At 34.4% G+C, this 17,036-nt stretch overlaps 1 protein-coding gene across 2 annotated transcripts in view; it reads left to right on the top strand.

The window, feature by feature from the left end:
• LOC144980972 (myosin-VIIa-like) overlaps positions 1-16,540 on the top strand; it is an 88,620-nt gene extending 72,080 nt beyond the window's left edge. For both annotated transcript variants that reach the window (XM_078928999.1, XM_078928998.1), the window contains 17 exons: positions 838-1,007; positions 2,913-3,100; positions 3,516-3,631; positions 4,105-4,265; positions 5,960-6,051; positions 6,850-6,911; positions 7,277-7,432; positions 8,206-8,311; positions 8,689-8,803; positions 9,186-9,272; positions 9,868-9,974; positions 11,018-11,136; positions 11,684-11,750; positions 12,691-12,807; positions 14,299-14,382; positions 15,092-15,211; positions 15,675-16,540. In XM_078928999.1, the coding sequence (XP_078785125.1) occupies positions 838-1,007; positions 2,913-3,100; positions 3,516-3,631; positions 4,105-4,265; positions 5,960-6,051; positions 6,850-6,911; positions 7,277-7,432; positions 8,206-8,311; positions 8,689-8,803; positions 9,186-9,272; positions 9,868-9,974; positions 11,018-11,136; positions 11,684-11,750; positions 12,691-12,807; positions 14,299-14,382; positions 15,092-15,211; positions 15,675-15,752 (1,945 nt within the window). In that variant the 3' untranslated portion in view covers positions 15,753-16,540. The remainder of the gene's footprint in view (positions 1-837; positions 1,008-2,912; positions 3,101-3,515; positions 3,632-4,104; positions 4,266-5,959; positions 6,052-6,849; positions 6,912-7,276; positions 7,433-8,205; positions 8,312-8,688; positions 8,804-9,185; positions 9,273-9,867; positions 9,975-11,017; positions 11,137-11,683; positions 11,751-12,690; positions 12,808-14,298; positions 14,383-15,091; positions 15,212-15,674) is intronic.
• Positions 16,541-17,036: the final 496 nt, after the last annotated feature.

Raw genomic sequence — 17,036 nt, 5'->3', positions numbered from 1 at the left:
CCCTATTTGTTCTCATTTCCCTTTGTCTTACTTTTTCTTGGGTGCTTTAATTGTAATTCTAGAACTTTTTACTATCCCATTTTCTTCCTTTTTACTGGCGCTGATATAACCTAAATGTGTTGCAAGCGCCGTAAAACCCTTAAAAACAAAAACAAACAATTCCCAGTTCCCCTATGTCTTACTTTCTCTTGGGTGCTTCAATTGTAATGCTAGAACTTTTTACTATCCCATTTTCTTCCTTTTTACTGGCGCTGATATAACCTAAATGTGTTGCAAGCGCCGTAAAACCCTTAAAAACAAAACAAAAACAAACATCTCCTCCTCCTCCTCCTCCTCCTCCTCCTCCCTCTCTCTCTCTCTCTCTCTCTCTCTCTCTCTCTCTCTCTCTCTCTCTCTCCTCTCTCTCTCTCTCTCTCTCTCTCTCTCTCTCTCTCTCTCTCTCTCTCTCTCTCTCTCTCTCTCTCTCTCTCTCTCTCTCTCTCTCTCTCTCTCTCTCTCTCTCTCTCTCTCTCTCTGTCTCTCTCTCTCTTTCTTTCTCTCTCTCTCTCTTTCTCTTTCTTCCTTTTCCCTTTTCCTCTTCTCTTCTTCTTTTTGTCCTTACAAGTCAATATAGATTAACAAAACTTGTATACATTCCTAAAGGTGAAACCAGTTAATTGTCTGTACCATAAGCTCGATATATTATTGTTAATAAAAATGTAAAAATGACTTATCAACTTTAGATATGTTATATATTAAAGTTTCATAACTGTACTTCGTTAAGATTTTTTAAAAATCTTTTCTCAAATGCATACCAGAATTCAACTTAAATTTTTCTTTTTTTTTCAAACTTCTCAGAACGGGCAAGATGCATGGACAGAGCTTTACCTTGGCCACAGTGAAGGGAGATGAATACACGTTTACCTCGCCCAATGCAGAGGACATCAGAGACTTAGTAGTTACATTCCTTGAAGGCTTGAAGAAGAGATCCAAGTTTGTAATTGCTATCCAAGACTACAACTCACCAGGTAAGGAGTAGAAAAAAGAAATATTTAATTTTGTCAAGTAAACCATTCAACAGGACTGAAAGATAGTTGGCATCATTCAAGATATGAAGTGAGTAGAAAAGTGCCAGAAGACAATAGAGAATAAAAAATTTTTTCGCGGCGGTGGTGGGGTTTGAACCTGCGACCTTATTGGTACGACAACTCCGCCTGGCAGGTGAGAGCGTGGCTCTACCGTGTGAGCTATCCACGAACACATAAAATATTCGTTTCAAACCCAAAGTCATTTCTAGATCCCTCTCTCACCCACTTCTTGAGATCGCCGATTCGTTCGCCACCATCGCGAAGTAATTTTGACCAGCAGTTAAGCTTAATAGCCAATATTCTCATCACAAACATATAACATAGAAACGATTGAGACATTGAGTATGCTCCGGTGTATGGGGTGAATTTTTAATTCAGAAAAGTGAGTGGAGCAGGCACTTATGTTGGTAACAACAAGATATGAAGTGAGTAGAAAAGTGCCAGAAGACAATAGAGAATAAAAATTTTTTTCGCGGCGGTGGTGGGGTTTGAACCTGCGACCTTATTGGTACGACAACTCCGCCTGGCAGGTGAGAGCGTGGCTCTACCGTGTGAGCTATCCACGAACACATAAAATATTCGTTTCAAACCCAAAGTCATTTCTAGATCCCTCTCTCACCCACTTCTTGAGATCGCCGATTCGTTCGCCACCATCGCGAAGTAATTTTGACCAGCAGTTAAGCTTAATAGCCAATATTCTCATCACAAACATATAACATAGAAACGATTGAGACATTGAGTATGCTCCGGTGTATGGGGTGAATTTTTAATTCAGAAAAGTGAGTGGAGCAGGCACTTATGTTGGTATCAACAAGATATGAAGTGAGTAGAAAAGTGCCAGAAGACAATAGAGAATAAAAAATTTTTTCGCGGCAGTGGTGGGGTTTGAACCTGCGACCTTATTGGTACGACAACTCCGCCTGGCAGGTGAGAGCGTGGCTCTACCGTGTGAGCTATCCACGAACACATAAAATATTCGTTTCAAACCCAAAGTCATTTCTAGATCCCTCTCTCACCCACTTCTTGAGATCGCCGATTCGTTCGCCACCATCGCGAAGTAATTTTGACCAGCAGTTAAGCTTAATAGCCAATATTCTCATCACAAACATATAACATAGAAACGATTGAGACATTGAGTATGCTCCGGTGTATGGGGTGAATTTTTAATTCAGAAAAGTGAGTGGAGCAGGCACTTATGTTGGTAACAACAAGATATGAAGTGAGTAGAAAAGTGCCAGAAGACAATAGAGAATAAAAAAATTTTTCGCGGCGGTGGTGGGGTTTGAACCTGCGACCTTATTGGTACGACAACTCCGCCTGGCAGGTGAGAGCGTGGCTCTACCGTGTGAGCTATCCACGAACACATAAAATATTCGTTTCAAACCCATTCAGGCATCATTCAGGACTGTTGTCTTGCCATTCACCTTGTGTAGTATCACTATTATGTATGGTCTTATCAACAAGGCTTTAAAATATGATCTTAATATTTTCAACTGTATTTTGTTGTGTTATGCAACTACGATTAATGGAAGTCTGTCTAGTGTCTAAAATAGTTTTCTTTTATGCTTGACTAGTTATAATGCTAACAGCTCTCTGCGTACAATTTGAGTGGCATATATTAATAGTGTGATTCAAGAAAAAAAAAAGTCAATATAATCAATGTATTGGCAATTAATTAGCATTTCATTTAATATTCAATACTTGTATTGCTATTTGTTTGTAGTTAACATTTTGATGCTTTGTTTTGACTCTATCTGGTGGTAAAAATAAAGGGGAGGGGCCGTTGTGCTCAAATCAAATTTGATATGCTTTATGATTTTTTATCTATTTTTTACACCCTTGCAGGTGAAGGGTCAACCTTCCTTAGCTTTAAGAAGGGAGAACTGATCATCCTGGACCAACAGAATGGAGAGACAGTGATGAATTCTGGTTGGTGTTATGGTCAGAATTCACACACACAGAAGAAGGGAGACTTCCCTGCTGAGTGTGTCTACGTTTTGCCTGCTATCATCAAACCACCACCAGAGATCTTGGTAAATGAAGATAGCTATTGTTCAAATTATTTTTGGCCTCCTTGCCCATGTGTTGGCCAATGAGATTTATGTATCTGCTTTGACTCTAATCCATTGTGCAGTTTTGGAAGTTTGTTTACAGAACCTTGTATATTTCTTAAGATTAACTTTGGAGTCTGACAGTCTGACAGGACTTTTTTGTTTCCACGACTTTTTTATTTTACGGATTTATGAGGCAGTGGACGTTTGAAATAATTTTATATATAAACGGTTAAGTGTAATTAGAGATCTTGAGAATTTTAATAAATCATTTTTAGAACATAAACCACTCTGAGTACATTTAGTTTGATAGAAAACTAGACAATGAAAACTCACTTTTTGGGTTTTTAAGAAACATAATTATGTAACTCCTATTCTGTATTCTTGTTCATTGCAGAACCTGTTTGTCCAGTCTGGTAATCTTAATGATCACTTTGAGGCTGAGACAGAGGAGGTACAACAAGAATCAGCAGTACTACACACGCTAGAACAATATTCCTATGACCATTTCAGGTGAGTGTCCCTTCAGTAAAGCAATTTTATCATAAAATTACGAATATTATTGTATCAATAAATAAATAAAAGAAATTACCTTGAGATTGAACAAAGCTCATTTGACAATTTCTTTTCCCATGTAGAAAAGAACTAAGTTACTGTCTTATTTGGCTCTTTGAGACTTTTGCATACACAGTTTCTGATTAATGTGTGTTTAGATTTTATGTTTCATGTTAAGTTTGCAAATTATATTTACTTTTCGAAACAATCCTCTTATTCCTCAATTTTACTTGAAGATTAAATATATATTTTTACAGAATGCTTATTAATAAATAGTGAAACTTTAAATTGTAATTTAGAATAAGCGGTCTGTTTATTAAAATTTTGAGATCTGAATGGCTCATAAAAGTTATTAGAAGTTGTTTTGAAAAATGCTATAATACATCTTATTTATTAACCTGTCATTTTCAATCCTCAATCAAATAATATAGAGCACCTCCCAAGCGCACTCTGAGTGGCACCCTGAACAAACAACGTAGAGGTCGTAAGGATGACCTGTGGAGACATTCCAAGGACCCATTGAAACAACCACTCCTCAAAAAATTGATAGGAAAGGAACAACAGAGTCAGGAGTCATGCCAGTGTTTCATGGATATCCTTTTCTTTAACATAGAGTATAAAATAGTTATTGATCTTGGCTTGCTAATTGTTTTAAAGACTGATTGTTGTTTGTTACTGTCAAACCACGTGTTTATGAGAAGTAAGAAAAGCATTGTTTGTTAGATGTTATGCTTTGTTTAATACTTTGTCCAAATTTTGTTATAGCAAGTTTCTAATGATTTGTCTTATTTTTCTACTGAAAGAATAAGCTGTCCTGTATACTTCTTCCCTGAAGGCATCCCTCTACTCCATGTCTGGAACACCATTTCCTGTTTGTCTCTCTCTACTTCGATTACTTCTCTCTCTAAATTTTTCTCAATTTAAGGACAAGATGTCCTTAATGTAAACATGTTAAAACTTGACTTGCCTCCCATCTTTTTGTGCAAGCAGCTCACACACCTTTTAATATATTTTTGAAATGATTTTATAAGTGTTTACTGTAAATTATGTAGGTAAGTGCCCAGACTCTTCAAATTAAAAATTCATAGTCATCCTCCTGGTTCCATAGCTACGGCAGAGAAGTACTAGCATAAGGGATCATGATCTGGTCCTTTTTCTGTGCTGTAACTTATCCCAGTTCAAAATCTTTCTAGACTTGTTAAATGCTGCTTATTTTTTCCCAACACTTCTCACCAACAATCTGGGTGGGGATCCTGACCTTCCATAGCGGGCAGGGAGGTACATACTGTGTCTTCTATCCCCTTATATCTGTTTTCCAACATGCTTTCTGTCTTTGTCTTGGAATGAGATTACTTGGTTTTGTCCTGACCCTGGCCCGAGTCCTGGCTGGGAGGGAAACAGTCAAATGCATAGTTATTGTTTTGAGAGATGATATTTTTTTCCTTGTAAATCATCTCTCTGTTATGTATTATTATATTTATTTTTAATGTATGATGTAAGCGTCTGAGTGTATTCCTCCTTGTTGGATTTTGTGCTTGTGTCTGGATGAGACTTATAGGTGATCTCAAGCTAAGTACATTGGTGGTATGCTCTTGGAATCTACATCTGATCCCTATTTGTTCCCAATTCCCCTTTGTCTTACTCTCTCTTGGGTGCTTTAATTGTAATTCCAGAACTTTCGACTATCCCATTTTCTTCCTTTTTACTGGCGCTGATATAACCTAAATGTGTTGCAAGCGCCGTAAAACCCTTAAAAACAATAAAAAAAACAACAATCACCAACAATTATGTGACATCCTATTTATTCGACTCTTTCAACTGAGGTGATTGCTATCCATCTAATTTTAAAAATTTAATTTGAAGTCTGGTTTTCCAAAACTTGCTAAGTCAATTTTTCTACTTTTTGATAACTTGATATGTATATTTTATTTTAAGCTTGGCACAAGAATTGCCCTAGATTTGTATGAATTTGGAGTTTAAATATGATGAAATGACAGAGCGAATGAGAAATTTTAGGGGAATTAATCCTAAATATCTCAAAATGGAAAAACGGAGTTAGGTAGTTTTGGAAAAACACTCCTGTCATTTCATTTTGGCATTTATTTATTGTTAAGTTTGTCCTGACATAGTCTTTTTTTTTTTTTTTTTTTTAAACAACGCTCTCTAATATTGGCAATTGCCTAAAATAAACTTTTGAGTTGAATCTAATCTGGCACCTTAGAACAAAGGGATAGAGTAATGAAAATACTTAATTCTATTAGAATATTTTCCTTAACTCTATTCCACCTATCCTGAAATACATGGGAGACCATCCCAACAGAAGAAGCCGCGTTGCCAATGAGTTCACAGACCAGATCTTTAACAGTCCCATTAACAATGTGAGTACATAATTATTTCCTGACATAGAATGTATAATTGGTTAATTTAGAGTTATTAAATTTTTTTTTGCAATCTTTTAATCATCCTCAGAACTAATCAACCTTTTGTAATGTAGAGTTCATCATTTTGATCTGGGTGGGGTCCATTGACCTCCCATGGTGGCAGGAGGTCACTTGTTGTGTCTTATATCCCATTACATATGTATTCCAAGTTGCTTACTGTCTTTGTCTTAGAATGGGATTGCTTGGTTTTATCATGGCTCTTGCTGAAACCCTTATCTGAGAGAGAATGTTTTGTATTAGTTTTAGGAGATTATTTTTTTCCTTGTAAATCATCTCTTTTATGTATTGTTAGTTAAGTCTTCTGTTTACGATATATATTCTATAAACATTTGAGTGTATTCCTCTCAGTGGGATCCTTTGCTTGTATCTGGATGAGACATTTAGGTGATCTCAAACTAAATACACTCATAGTGTGCTCTTGGAATCTACATATGTTCCCTATTTGAACCATTTGTCTTACTTTTTCTTGGTTACCTTTACTTGAATTCTTTTACTATCCAATCATCTTCCTTTTTACTGGTGCTGAAATGATCTAAATGTGTTGCAAGCTTAAAAACAAAACAAACAAGAATCATTCTGTTATTTAATTTTGCATAGCAGTTAATTCTGTTATAAGAAAATTTGTCATGTTTTGTGCAATCAACTTATAATAACTTACCAATTAAAATGATTTCTATCCTTAGTTATTAGATCTATAATGTTTTGAATTTTGTACTTTTTTTTTTTTATTTATAGGAAATTCTGCGAGATGAAGTATATTGTCAGATCATGAAACAGCTCACTGACAATAGGACCAGGTATTCATGTTTATTTGAAAAAATTGGATGCAGATTAGACCCTTATTTTGTTCGTCTTACAAATTATCTGTTACAGTGAAATGATTTTCACTATTTTGACTTTCATTCAGTTCTCAAGGTCATTGAGTATATTATTTTTAATTTTGCTATGTTGCCTGAACAAATGATTAAATCAAGGAAATTGAACTCAGAATCCAGATCTCTGTCAATAAGAACAAAAGGTTGTTTTTTGTTGGTTTTTTTCTTGTAAAATAAAAAATATGGTATTTAAAAAGACAAAGTACAGAAAGATTCAGTGTAGTTTGTTTGTATTTTTATTTTGGTTACAATTTCCTGTAATGTTAAATGCAATGTCCAAATTCCAGTGTGAGTGAAGAGAGAGGCTGGGAGCTGATGTGGTTGGCTTGTGGATGTTTCCCTCCCAGTACCAATTTGTTACAAGAGCTCACCAAATTCCTACGCTCTCGAAGTCATCTTGGTATTGCCTCTGATAGTCTCAACAGATTACAGAAGTGCCTAAGGTAAAGAATTCTATATACTGTTAACAATTCCAGTGCCACAATCAGTGGTTCAACTTTGCAGAAACCAAACAAGCACAAAACACACAATCGCTTAAGATCAAGGATTTAACCTATCCATCAAGGTTATGAATTGCTCTTAATTTTATATTTCATAGATTATTTTTGTCCCAAAAGACAGAATTAAGGACTGGCCATTCTGCACATTCTTGCTCACTTTATTACTTGACTTAAATTACCATTTTTTGGTAATTTATCTCAACTGTGTACAATTAGCTAAAATATCACAAACCGCAACACACTTGTAAGTACATTACCAACAAAATTAATGAGGTTGTGATGTTAGAAACTGTTGGTTTTTTAATGTTTTTTTTTCTGTCTTACTACTTTCTTAGTCATGCTCCAAAAAGAGAGTTATTAGCTATGTAGTATGGGCTCATTATTGGCTAAAGGTCAGAACCGAATAATACAAGAAAGAATGTTAGGCATGGACGGATCTCAGTGATTGACATGGTATACAAAACAATGAAACGGGTATGTGATATTTATTTTAAAGCCTCTGTTATTTAATGAAGACAGTAAATGAAGCCGTATTTTACATCATAATTGAGTATGAGAGTTTTCAGTGAGACAGTTCCTCACAATGCAGACATTTTCAAGACTCCATCTTTCAGGGGCTTGTTTCTTAAGCTCATGTTACAGATTGACACTCATGCAAATGTTTCCAAATTATGAATTTTTAAAACTTATTTTCAATATCGATCTTATTAAATTAGGAACGGTGTCCGCAAGTACTCCCCACATCAGGTAGAGGTAGAGGCAATCCAGCGTAAGACAACGCAGATCCTTCACAAAGTGTACTTCCCAGATGACTCTGACGAGGTAAACAAACACTTCCACATCTATTATGCTGATTTTTCTTGTGCAGTTATAAAAGAAAAAATAAAGACTAAGGCAATCTTTTTTCTCCTTTTACATGCTGTGTCCTGACAATCAAATGATAATGGGAAATTAGTGCATGTCCAGTAGTAAAAAAATATTTAAAAAAGAGCAATCATAGATGCACATTATTAAATATATTTGTTGGTGTAATTTTTATTTTATCTTTTGGACATCTGATTGATAATCATTTGTCAGGTAATGTTCCAAAGTGGATTTGAAAAATAATTTGAATTCTTGACGATCTGATGCAATATTTCATTTTCCTGGCCTTGCCAAATTAATAATGGGTTGATTGTGTCCTCTATTATTTCTGTCAGGGATTTGAGGTGGAGTCCAGTACACGAGCAAAAGACTTCTGTCAGAATATTGCCAACAAATTGGGTTTGAAGTCAGCTGAGGGATTCAGCCTGTTTGTTAAGATTGTTGACAAAGGTAAGGATTGAGTTATATGGGCAAAAAGACTTGGAGGTTGGGTTGAGAAGAGGTATTGACTTAGAGACAGTATTGATTTTAAAAAGTAAGCAGTTTTGGACATTTAAATCGACACCTTAGTGTGAATCTTAAGATTGCGAATGAAAACAGTTATTTTGGGTTTTTAAATATTTTTTTTACAAACTTCGTCTGAGGCTATGAAATATGGTTGATTTGATGAGCTTCATAGATGGTTTGTCAAAAAAAAGTTAAAAACCCAAAACAAATTGTATGATCATAATGATTATGATATACATGTCAATAGTTTTGATGTGGTTATTATGATAAAACTGGAACAGCAATATCAAGTGTTATTGTATTACCTTTTTATTCATTCCTCCAGTCATCAGTGTACCAGAGGGAGATTTCTTCTTTGACTTTGTACGTCATCTCACAGATTGGATTAGGAAAGCTAGACCTGCTAGGGAAGGTAAGAAAAGAGAAAAGAATTTACATAATATGAACGGAAATGTGCTTGTCTGATCCTATTATTTTATAAACTGTTGTAGGCTTATGGCATACATCAAGCTTTCCCAATATGGTGTCATTATAAGTAGTAAGCATTTGCAAAGGATTCTGTGCTCCAAAAGGTCACATTTAAATGTATTGCAGTTAAAAGACCTTGTTTTGTTGCTGATGAAACTGTTGTGGTATGTCTTTATTATTTATGTCCCAAAATGATCACTGGTTGTGTTTGCAATATATAATTGTATGCATCACAATAACTTATGTGTAATACAAACTTTGGAAAGAGAGTGGTTAGAATTTTCACCCCTTTGTCTGGCAAGAAATAAATAGAATAAGAATGTGATAACCGCATACTACTTATATTGATTTAAAGTTTATTGGATATAGATAAAGACAAATTAAGACCATGACAGGGTTTATCTTTAGTGTCTATGGTGTAATACTAATAATAATTGTTTTCTAGCCTTTAGATAGGGTACTGGTCCATCATGGTTTTTTAAACTTTCAAAACTTTTATATGCTTGATAAATTTGTGACAACATCATCCTTTGTTTCAGGAGCCCCTCCGTCTTTCACCTACCAAGTGTTCTTCATGAAGAAGTTGTGGATTAAAACAATTCCAGGGCGAGATATTAATGCTGATCTCATCTTCCATTATCATCAAGTAAGTTGAAATTTTTACTTGTCAGTTTTGATTGATATGTCAAAATGTCTATTTCGAACCAACTTTAAACTTGAAGAATTGTTATTGTAATACTTTGCAAATATATTCACACACAAATGGTATTACAATTTGTTTTTTGCTTAATCTGGCATCCATTATGTTCCATACTTATACTTGCGATTGTAAGAAATTGATTTGATATCAATGTAAAATACACTTACATCAATTTTAAACATCCGTCGTGACAAGTCACAGAAATATGATTAAAGTCATACGTTCTAGTTCATCAATATTTTTGTCTTGAAAGTTGAATTTTAAAATATGCATATAAATATCTTTGATTTATTACCCGTAACTGGTCTGAATCTGTACTGCATTCTATCTCGTATCTTATACACAAATCACAAAGAGTTAAAACTATGTATGGCAACGTACAATAGCTTTCTGCCTTTTAAGTGAGATAGACTTATGCAAAGTACCTTCCATCCAATCTTAATAAGATGCTGCAGCTAACCAATCGTTACCTGGGAAGGGGGAATCTTAACACAACAGATATTTCAATTTGACCAGTGAAGTCCTAACACTCTCTTAATTGCCTTTTTAAAAAAACTGAGCTTTTATATAGAATGAAGAAACTAGCACTGGTGTAAGATAAGTTCTCAACAAGTGTGTATGAAAGGTGTCAGATAAAGCAAGAAAGAAAAATACAAGAAAAAAACATCCCAAAAATCAGTCTACCTCGACAGGGGATCAAACCTCAGACCTTCTGATTACCGGTCAGCGTGCTACCATGACACCACAGAGGCTCACGATAGTTGGGACAATTACCTATATTCTTCAAGGAAGGATGTGGACAAGATATTTGAGTTTCTCTATTTTACTCCTGAGTACGGTGAGATCATGTGAGCAAAGATTCTTTACCAAGGACTCAACTATGCACTGAGCGAGACTCGAACCCAGGACACAAGACCACATAGCCTTTAGCACCAGATTAGAGTATTGTTATTAGAATCAATCATAATTCTATATTCTGATCTCACCAGGAATTACCCAAATACCTGAGAGGCTATCACAAATGTACAAGAGATGAAGCTGCTCAACTTGGGTCTTTTATCTATCGTGTGTCTTATGGAGATGATAAAGCCAATCTGACTAAAATACCGTAAGTTGGTCTCTTAAACCAGTTAATTTTTCCACTTGTATTTCATAATCTAGTTGCTTAGAGCATTGTCACGAGTAACCACCAACCCCTTGTCAGTTATTTAATTTCTTGGCCTCTGTCTGTTCATCCTCCTCTTTTTCTTAGTATCACTCAAATCTCATTGATCTGTTCCCTATCCAATTATAATACAATACGACGAACATTCTCTCTCTCTCTCTCTCTCTCTCTCTCTCTCTCTCTCTCTCTCTCTCTCTCTCTCTCTCTCTCTCTCTCTCTCTCTCGCTCTCTCTCTCTCTCTCCTCCTCCTCCTCCCCCTCCTCCTCCTCCTCCTCCTCCTTCTTCTTCTTCTTCATCTTCTTCTTTTCTTCTTCTTCTTCTTCTTCTTCTTTTCTTCTTCTTCTTCTTCTTCTTCTTCTTCTTCTTCTTCTTCTTATTATTATTATTATTATTATTATTATTATTATTATTATTATTATTATTATTATTATTATTATTATTATTTTATGTTGTATTGTTTATTTCTTCTTTTGGTGTTTGTGATCCACAGAGAATTTTTACAGCGTCTGGTTCCAAATGACTTGCTCAAATCTCAATCTGCAGAGGATTGGAAGAGGGTGGGTAATTGTTCTAGAACAGTTTTAATAACAATCGATAATACATTTCCATGAAATAACTGATTAATTGTTTTATTGTTTGAGATGGCCAACTGGCGGATGTATATGTAAAAGCTCTGCTTTCCTTGCGAGTGATATACTGAGCATTGTACTTCTAGCAATTGTTCTTTCAATTTTTACCAGTGCTTTTATGAAAAGGTGTTTTACAATTTATAGCTGTTAAAAATAATAAAAGTCTGTACACTATATTTTTTCAGTATCCTTTCAATAAATCTCATCATTATGCTCGAGTTAGGCCCGTTTTAGATTATGCATACACTGTTTTGTGACCCTTGCCAGCAAATCCAAATAAAAATGGTTTAACAAGCACATAGGACTACAACGAGATTTGTGACAAAATGTCACTCATGTTGATCCAAAAATTTAACAGCAGCACTTGGTTAGGTCAAAGGTAGTTAGAAAAAAAAATGATTTCACATCATAATATACTCCCTAAGCTTGACAATAACAATAACAGACTATTACACTAAACAAACAAACAAACAAACAAAAATAAATTTAAAAAAAAAAAAAAGGGGGGGGGGGAAGCAAATAATGACAATAGTCTACCTCCCCAGTTGGTCTGTTACACCATAATGGTGGACAAATGCATGCAAAAACAATCCTTCCTAAGATTTATCAAGCAGTGGAGCAAAATTCCAGGAATGATGATAGATATCTCAGACTTCTTTGATTTTACTTAGATATTAGGATGTATAAAAATGTTTGAACAATAGAAAAATGTTCAAAAGCAGGATGCGAAAACACCTTTTGGTAATTATCTCATTCAACTTAATGAAATTTGCATTTTATAATAATGAGCTGTAGCCTTTATTTAGTAAGATTCATCTTTTACATTTTCAGTATTACCTGAACTAAACATTTTTTATCCATGTTATAGGCTATTGTATCAGCCTTCAACAAGAATGCTGGTGTCAGCGCCAACGATGCCAAGATTGAATTCCTAAAGATCATCTACAAATGGCCTACCTTTGGGTCTGCCTTCTTTGATGTCAAAGTAAGTCCCACAGTAATAGTTATTACCTTTTATTTTGATGGTAGAAAAGTTCTGCGGCTATGTGGTCTAGTGGTATGACACTCGCTTTCGGATCGGAAGGTCCTGGGTTCGAGCCTTGGGCTTGGCGCATAGTTGAGTCCTTGGAAAAGGCTCTTTACTCACATTCTCTCACCGTACTCAGGTGTAAAATGAGTACCTGGCCGTTAACAGCGTTGTCTTTGTCTGAAAAGTTGTAATATCGCCTAACAGGCGTCAAGTATAAATCAACGTTGGTTCCATCAGCAATAAAAATGTTGAATATTTCATATGGTACAGCAAAACCAAGGATAGATACGTTGACTGATTGACTGATTAATTTATTTAATGTTAGATTAAGTGACCAATTGATAATGATGATAATATTTGGTGTTGAATTGCCGAAAATGTAACGAATTGAAAATGAAATGAATATGTTTATGTTGTGTATATCGCACGCGTGAAAGAAAGAGAGGAAGAGAGAGAGAGAGAGAGAGAGAGAGAGAGGAGAGAGAGAGAGAGAGAGAGAGAGAGAGAGAGAGAGAGAGAGAGAGAGAATAAGTAGGAGTGAAATATCTGTTCAATGTTATAGTTATCATATAACGTTATAACAAGTGTAACTAAATGACAAATTGCCATATTTATGGACAATAAAGATCTATTATTATTATTATTATTATTATTATTATTATTATTATTATTATTATTATTATTATTATTATTATTATTATTATTATGTCTGTCCTACATGTTAAATGTTGCTGTTGACCAGGGACCTCTTGTAAAGCTCTTTGAGCACATTTAGTGGATATTGCGCTATATAAAGCTCAATTTTTTTATTTTTTTTAGAAAAGTTCTGCAAGTTCTGATTGCAATTGACCCTTTTTTTAATTTTTTGGACAGCATGCTAATTCAGCAATATCTTGATCATTAATGCGACTCATAACTTTACATTTTACATTTCTCTTGTTGATAGAAAAAAAAAAATTATTATTAGTATCTTTTTTTTTTTTATTTCAAGAATTAATTCATAATCAAAGCATACCATTCTTTCAATACACTATATGGATTGGCAAATCATGAGGTTTAGGGTTATTTTATCACCTATAATAGAATGGGCACCTGGTCGTTAACAACCTTGTCTCTGTCAGAAAAGAAATTGTAATATTGTGTAACAGGCATCTTGCCTCATTCTATATGTTACCTGTTGTGTTGCCGTGGGTCAGGGACCAAAAAAACGCGCTGTTAGCATGTTTAGTGGATATAACACAATATAAAAGCTCACGTGTAAAAAAAAAAAAAAATTCAAATGTATTTTAAGAAAAAAAAATAAACCTTATTTATTACATAAATAAAATAAAATCATTTTACATGGAATACAGTTCTAATAGTTCTGTTTTCATCATTTGTGAAAAAATTACAACCAAGACACTATTGCATTGTTACATTTATTCTTCTTTCTATGTATTTGTAAAGCAAACAACTGAGCCATCATATCCTGAGAGCCTTTTGATTGCCATCAACAAGAATGGAGTCAATCTGATTCACCCACAGACCAAGGTTTGTACAAAATGCTGTCCCAAGTCTTTTTGCTCCCCCATCTTAATGGTTCTGATAGCCCTATCATCAATGTGTCAGTCTTGTAACAAAATCAATTGACACTCGTTGATGGGGTTGGTTAAAAATTTACACACTCTGACCCAATATATAAATAGCTCCTGCCCTTAACAATCCCACACAACTCGGGTATGAATGAATGAGTCTTAGATGAAGGTAGTTGGACATATCAAAATTGTGCTGAAATATGACTGCTTGCTGGATGTTTGTTAACTTTTGTTATTCAACCTTTACTGTGTTATGACACGATGGTGGTTCATTCCTTAATTTGACTGGCGATGGAATAAGACCTAGTATAGCCTCAAGGAATATTGGGGCCGGTATCAAGTCTTCTGTATGTAAATGCGGTGGAACATGAAAACAAGAATGCATATCACCCACAACTACCTAGTCACCATTACTTATTCAGACTCAGAAAACAAAGACAACTCAAATTTGACTTAGGATGCAAAAAGTGATTTAAAAAATGGAACCATTACCAAATAAGGAAAAAACAATGAATGCAAATGCTTCGAATAAAAAATTGATATTAACAGTTGTAGCCTCATTAGATTAAAAAAATTATGCCCTTTCACAACGGCACCATCTTTCCCCTGAAATTGTGGGAATCCTGCATATGACACTTCTACTCATTTCTCCTTTTCTTCCTCAGGACCTTCTGGCTACCCATCCTTTCTCCAAGATCTCCAACTGGAGCAGTGGCAATACATACTTCCACATGACCATTGGAAACTTGGTTCGAGGAAGTAAACTCTTGTGTGAAACATCCATGGTGAGTGCAAACTACAACTATCATCTTTTCTTTTGGAAATAATTAATATTTACGCTCATAATCCTGTAAAACGTATTTAAATATATTTTAAGTGAATTTAGAATTAGCTAGCTATCTTTTCTGTTTTTTTGTTTTTTTTCTTTTGTCATTGTATCTGTTATGAAACAATAAAGCCATGTAGCTTGGGTTGAATAAAATTGACAGACTAAATGACCAATAATTGCAGTCAGTGATAAAAAGAATATGATCATTAAGGTGTCCCAACTATCTGTGTGTTTCTCATCAGATTGTGTTGCCATTAAAGCAACTTCACTTTTTGATTTTCACGATTGCATTAGCTGTTTGCTCTACTGAGTATGTCATAAATTAGTTTCTAATGCATCAATAGGTCTCATGTGATGATTTGTTGTATTTTGAATAATATTCTAATTTTATTTTTTTTCATGGGTATTTTTTTCTGCAGGGCTACAAAATGGATGACCTTTTGACCTCTTACATCAGTCTTATGCTCAACACCCTCAATCGCCAACGAAAGTCTTAAAGGACTGAAAACAAATAATAGATTGGCTTTTGGACCGAGACAAGAAGCCTTGCACAAGAACATATGAATGCCTTGTTGCTTATGACATTTTTCCACATTATATTTGGGTTTTTGAACTTTTTTTTATTACTTTTAGATACAGCATATTTATTCATCCAATCATAAATTCAATATTTCACTTCACTGTCATTTGTTATTTGATTCAAACACCAGTATATACAAACACTTTCCACTTTATACTGAAGCTTGCTACTCTAGAAACATGGAGACAAAACAAAAAAGAAATAATAATAATAACTGGACTGACCCAGATTGTGTTTTTTTCTCATACAGATACAAGCTATTTGTGACATGACATGTTAATTCCACCATAAATGACAACTTTTGTGCTCCCTTTAACGATAAATGGATAAATCTAGTGCAACTTTAATTTGACCCTTTGGACAAAATATTATCATTAACTTTATCACCGTGATCACTAGTTGACAACAAAGCATGAAACTTTTTCAAAATGCAATAGAAATTGTATTCAACTCTGGAACTGTTGCGAATTCAATGTCATTGGAAAGAAATTATGACCGCATCCTTCAAACCAATTACCAAAAAAAAAGTAGCAATTAAAACATTCCACTTTTGTTTCAAGAGAGCTCATCACAAACAATGTTCTCTGTTAAATGATAATTCATTGTGCTAGTTAGTATAAGTATGATCAGATAATACATTATGTATCATCCTTAGCCCTCTACCTCCATGTTATCCGCTTTCCTTAGTACTTTTCAAAATAAAAATTAAATATACTCAGTTGTTCAATCTCAAAGAAAATTGTCAACTACCACTATCATATAAAATTTTAAACAGTAGCTTTAATAATTCACAAATGATTCCTCACAGGAAAATATACATAATATTGGGGTAAAAGTAACCACAGCTAAATTAATCATGTCATGAAAACATTCCGACACGCTTTATAAAATTAGATTTCATTCAACAAATTTAGAGGATCAAACAAAGAAGGTATAGTCTGTCCATAATGAGAAATGGTTTATCTTTCTTTATAGCTGTAGTATGTCAATTCAGAATGACGTGTTGTAAAAGTATTTAATTGGAAATGTCCTTAGCAATATTATCAGTGAATGGAGGTTTGTGCATACCGAGATAGTCAGCCTTAGGTTTGAGTTAGTTAAGCTATATAAGTGTTATAGTTTATGATAGAGACTGTTATAACCTCATCAAATTTTCCATGAAATTCACACACCTGTTGAAAATTGATGGTATGTACTCTAT

Source organism: Berghia stephanieae, chromosome 10, assembly GCF_034508935.2.
Source record: "Berghia stephanieae isolate SIO BIC M18660-M18661 chromosome 10, UCSD_Bste_1.3, whole genome shotgun sequence".
Taxonomy (NCBI): domain Eukaryota; kingdom Metazoa; phylum Mollusca; class Gastropoda; order Nudibranchia; family Aeolidiidae; genus Berghia; species Berghia stephanieae.
This window is presented reverse-complemented; position numbering and strand designations above follow the sequence as displayed.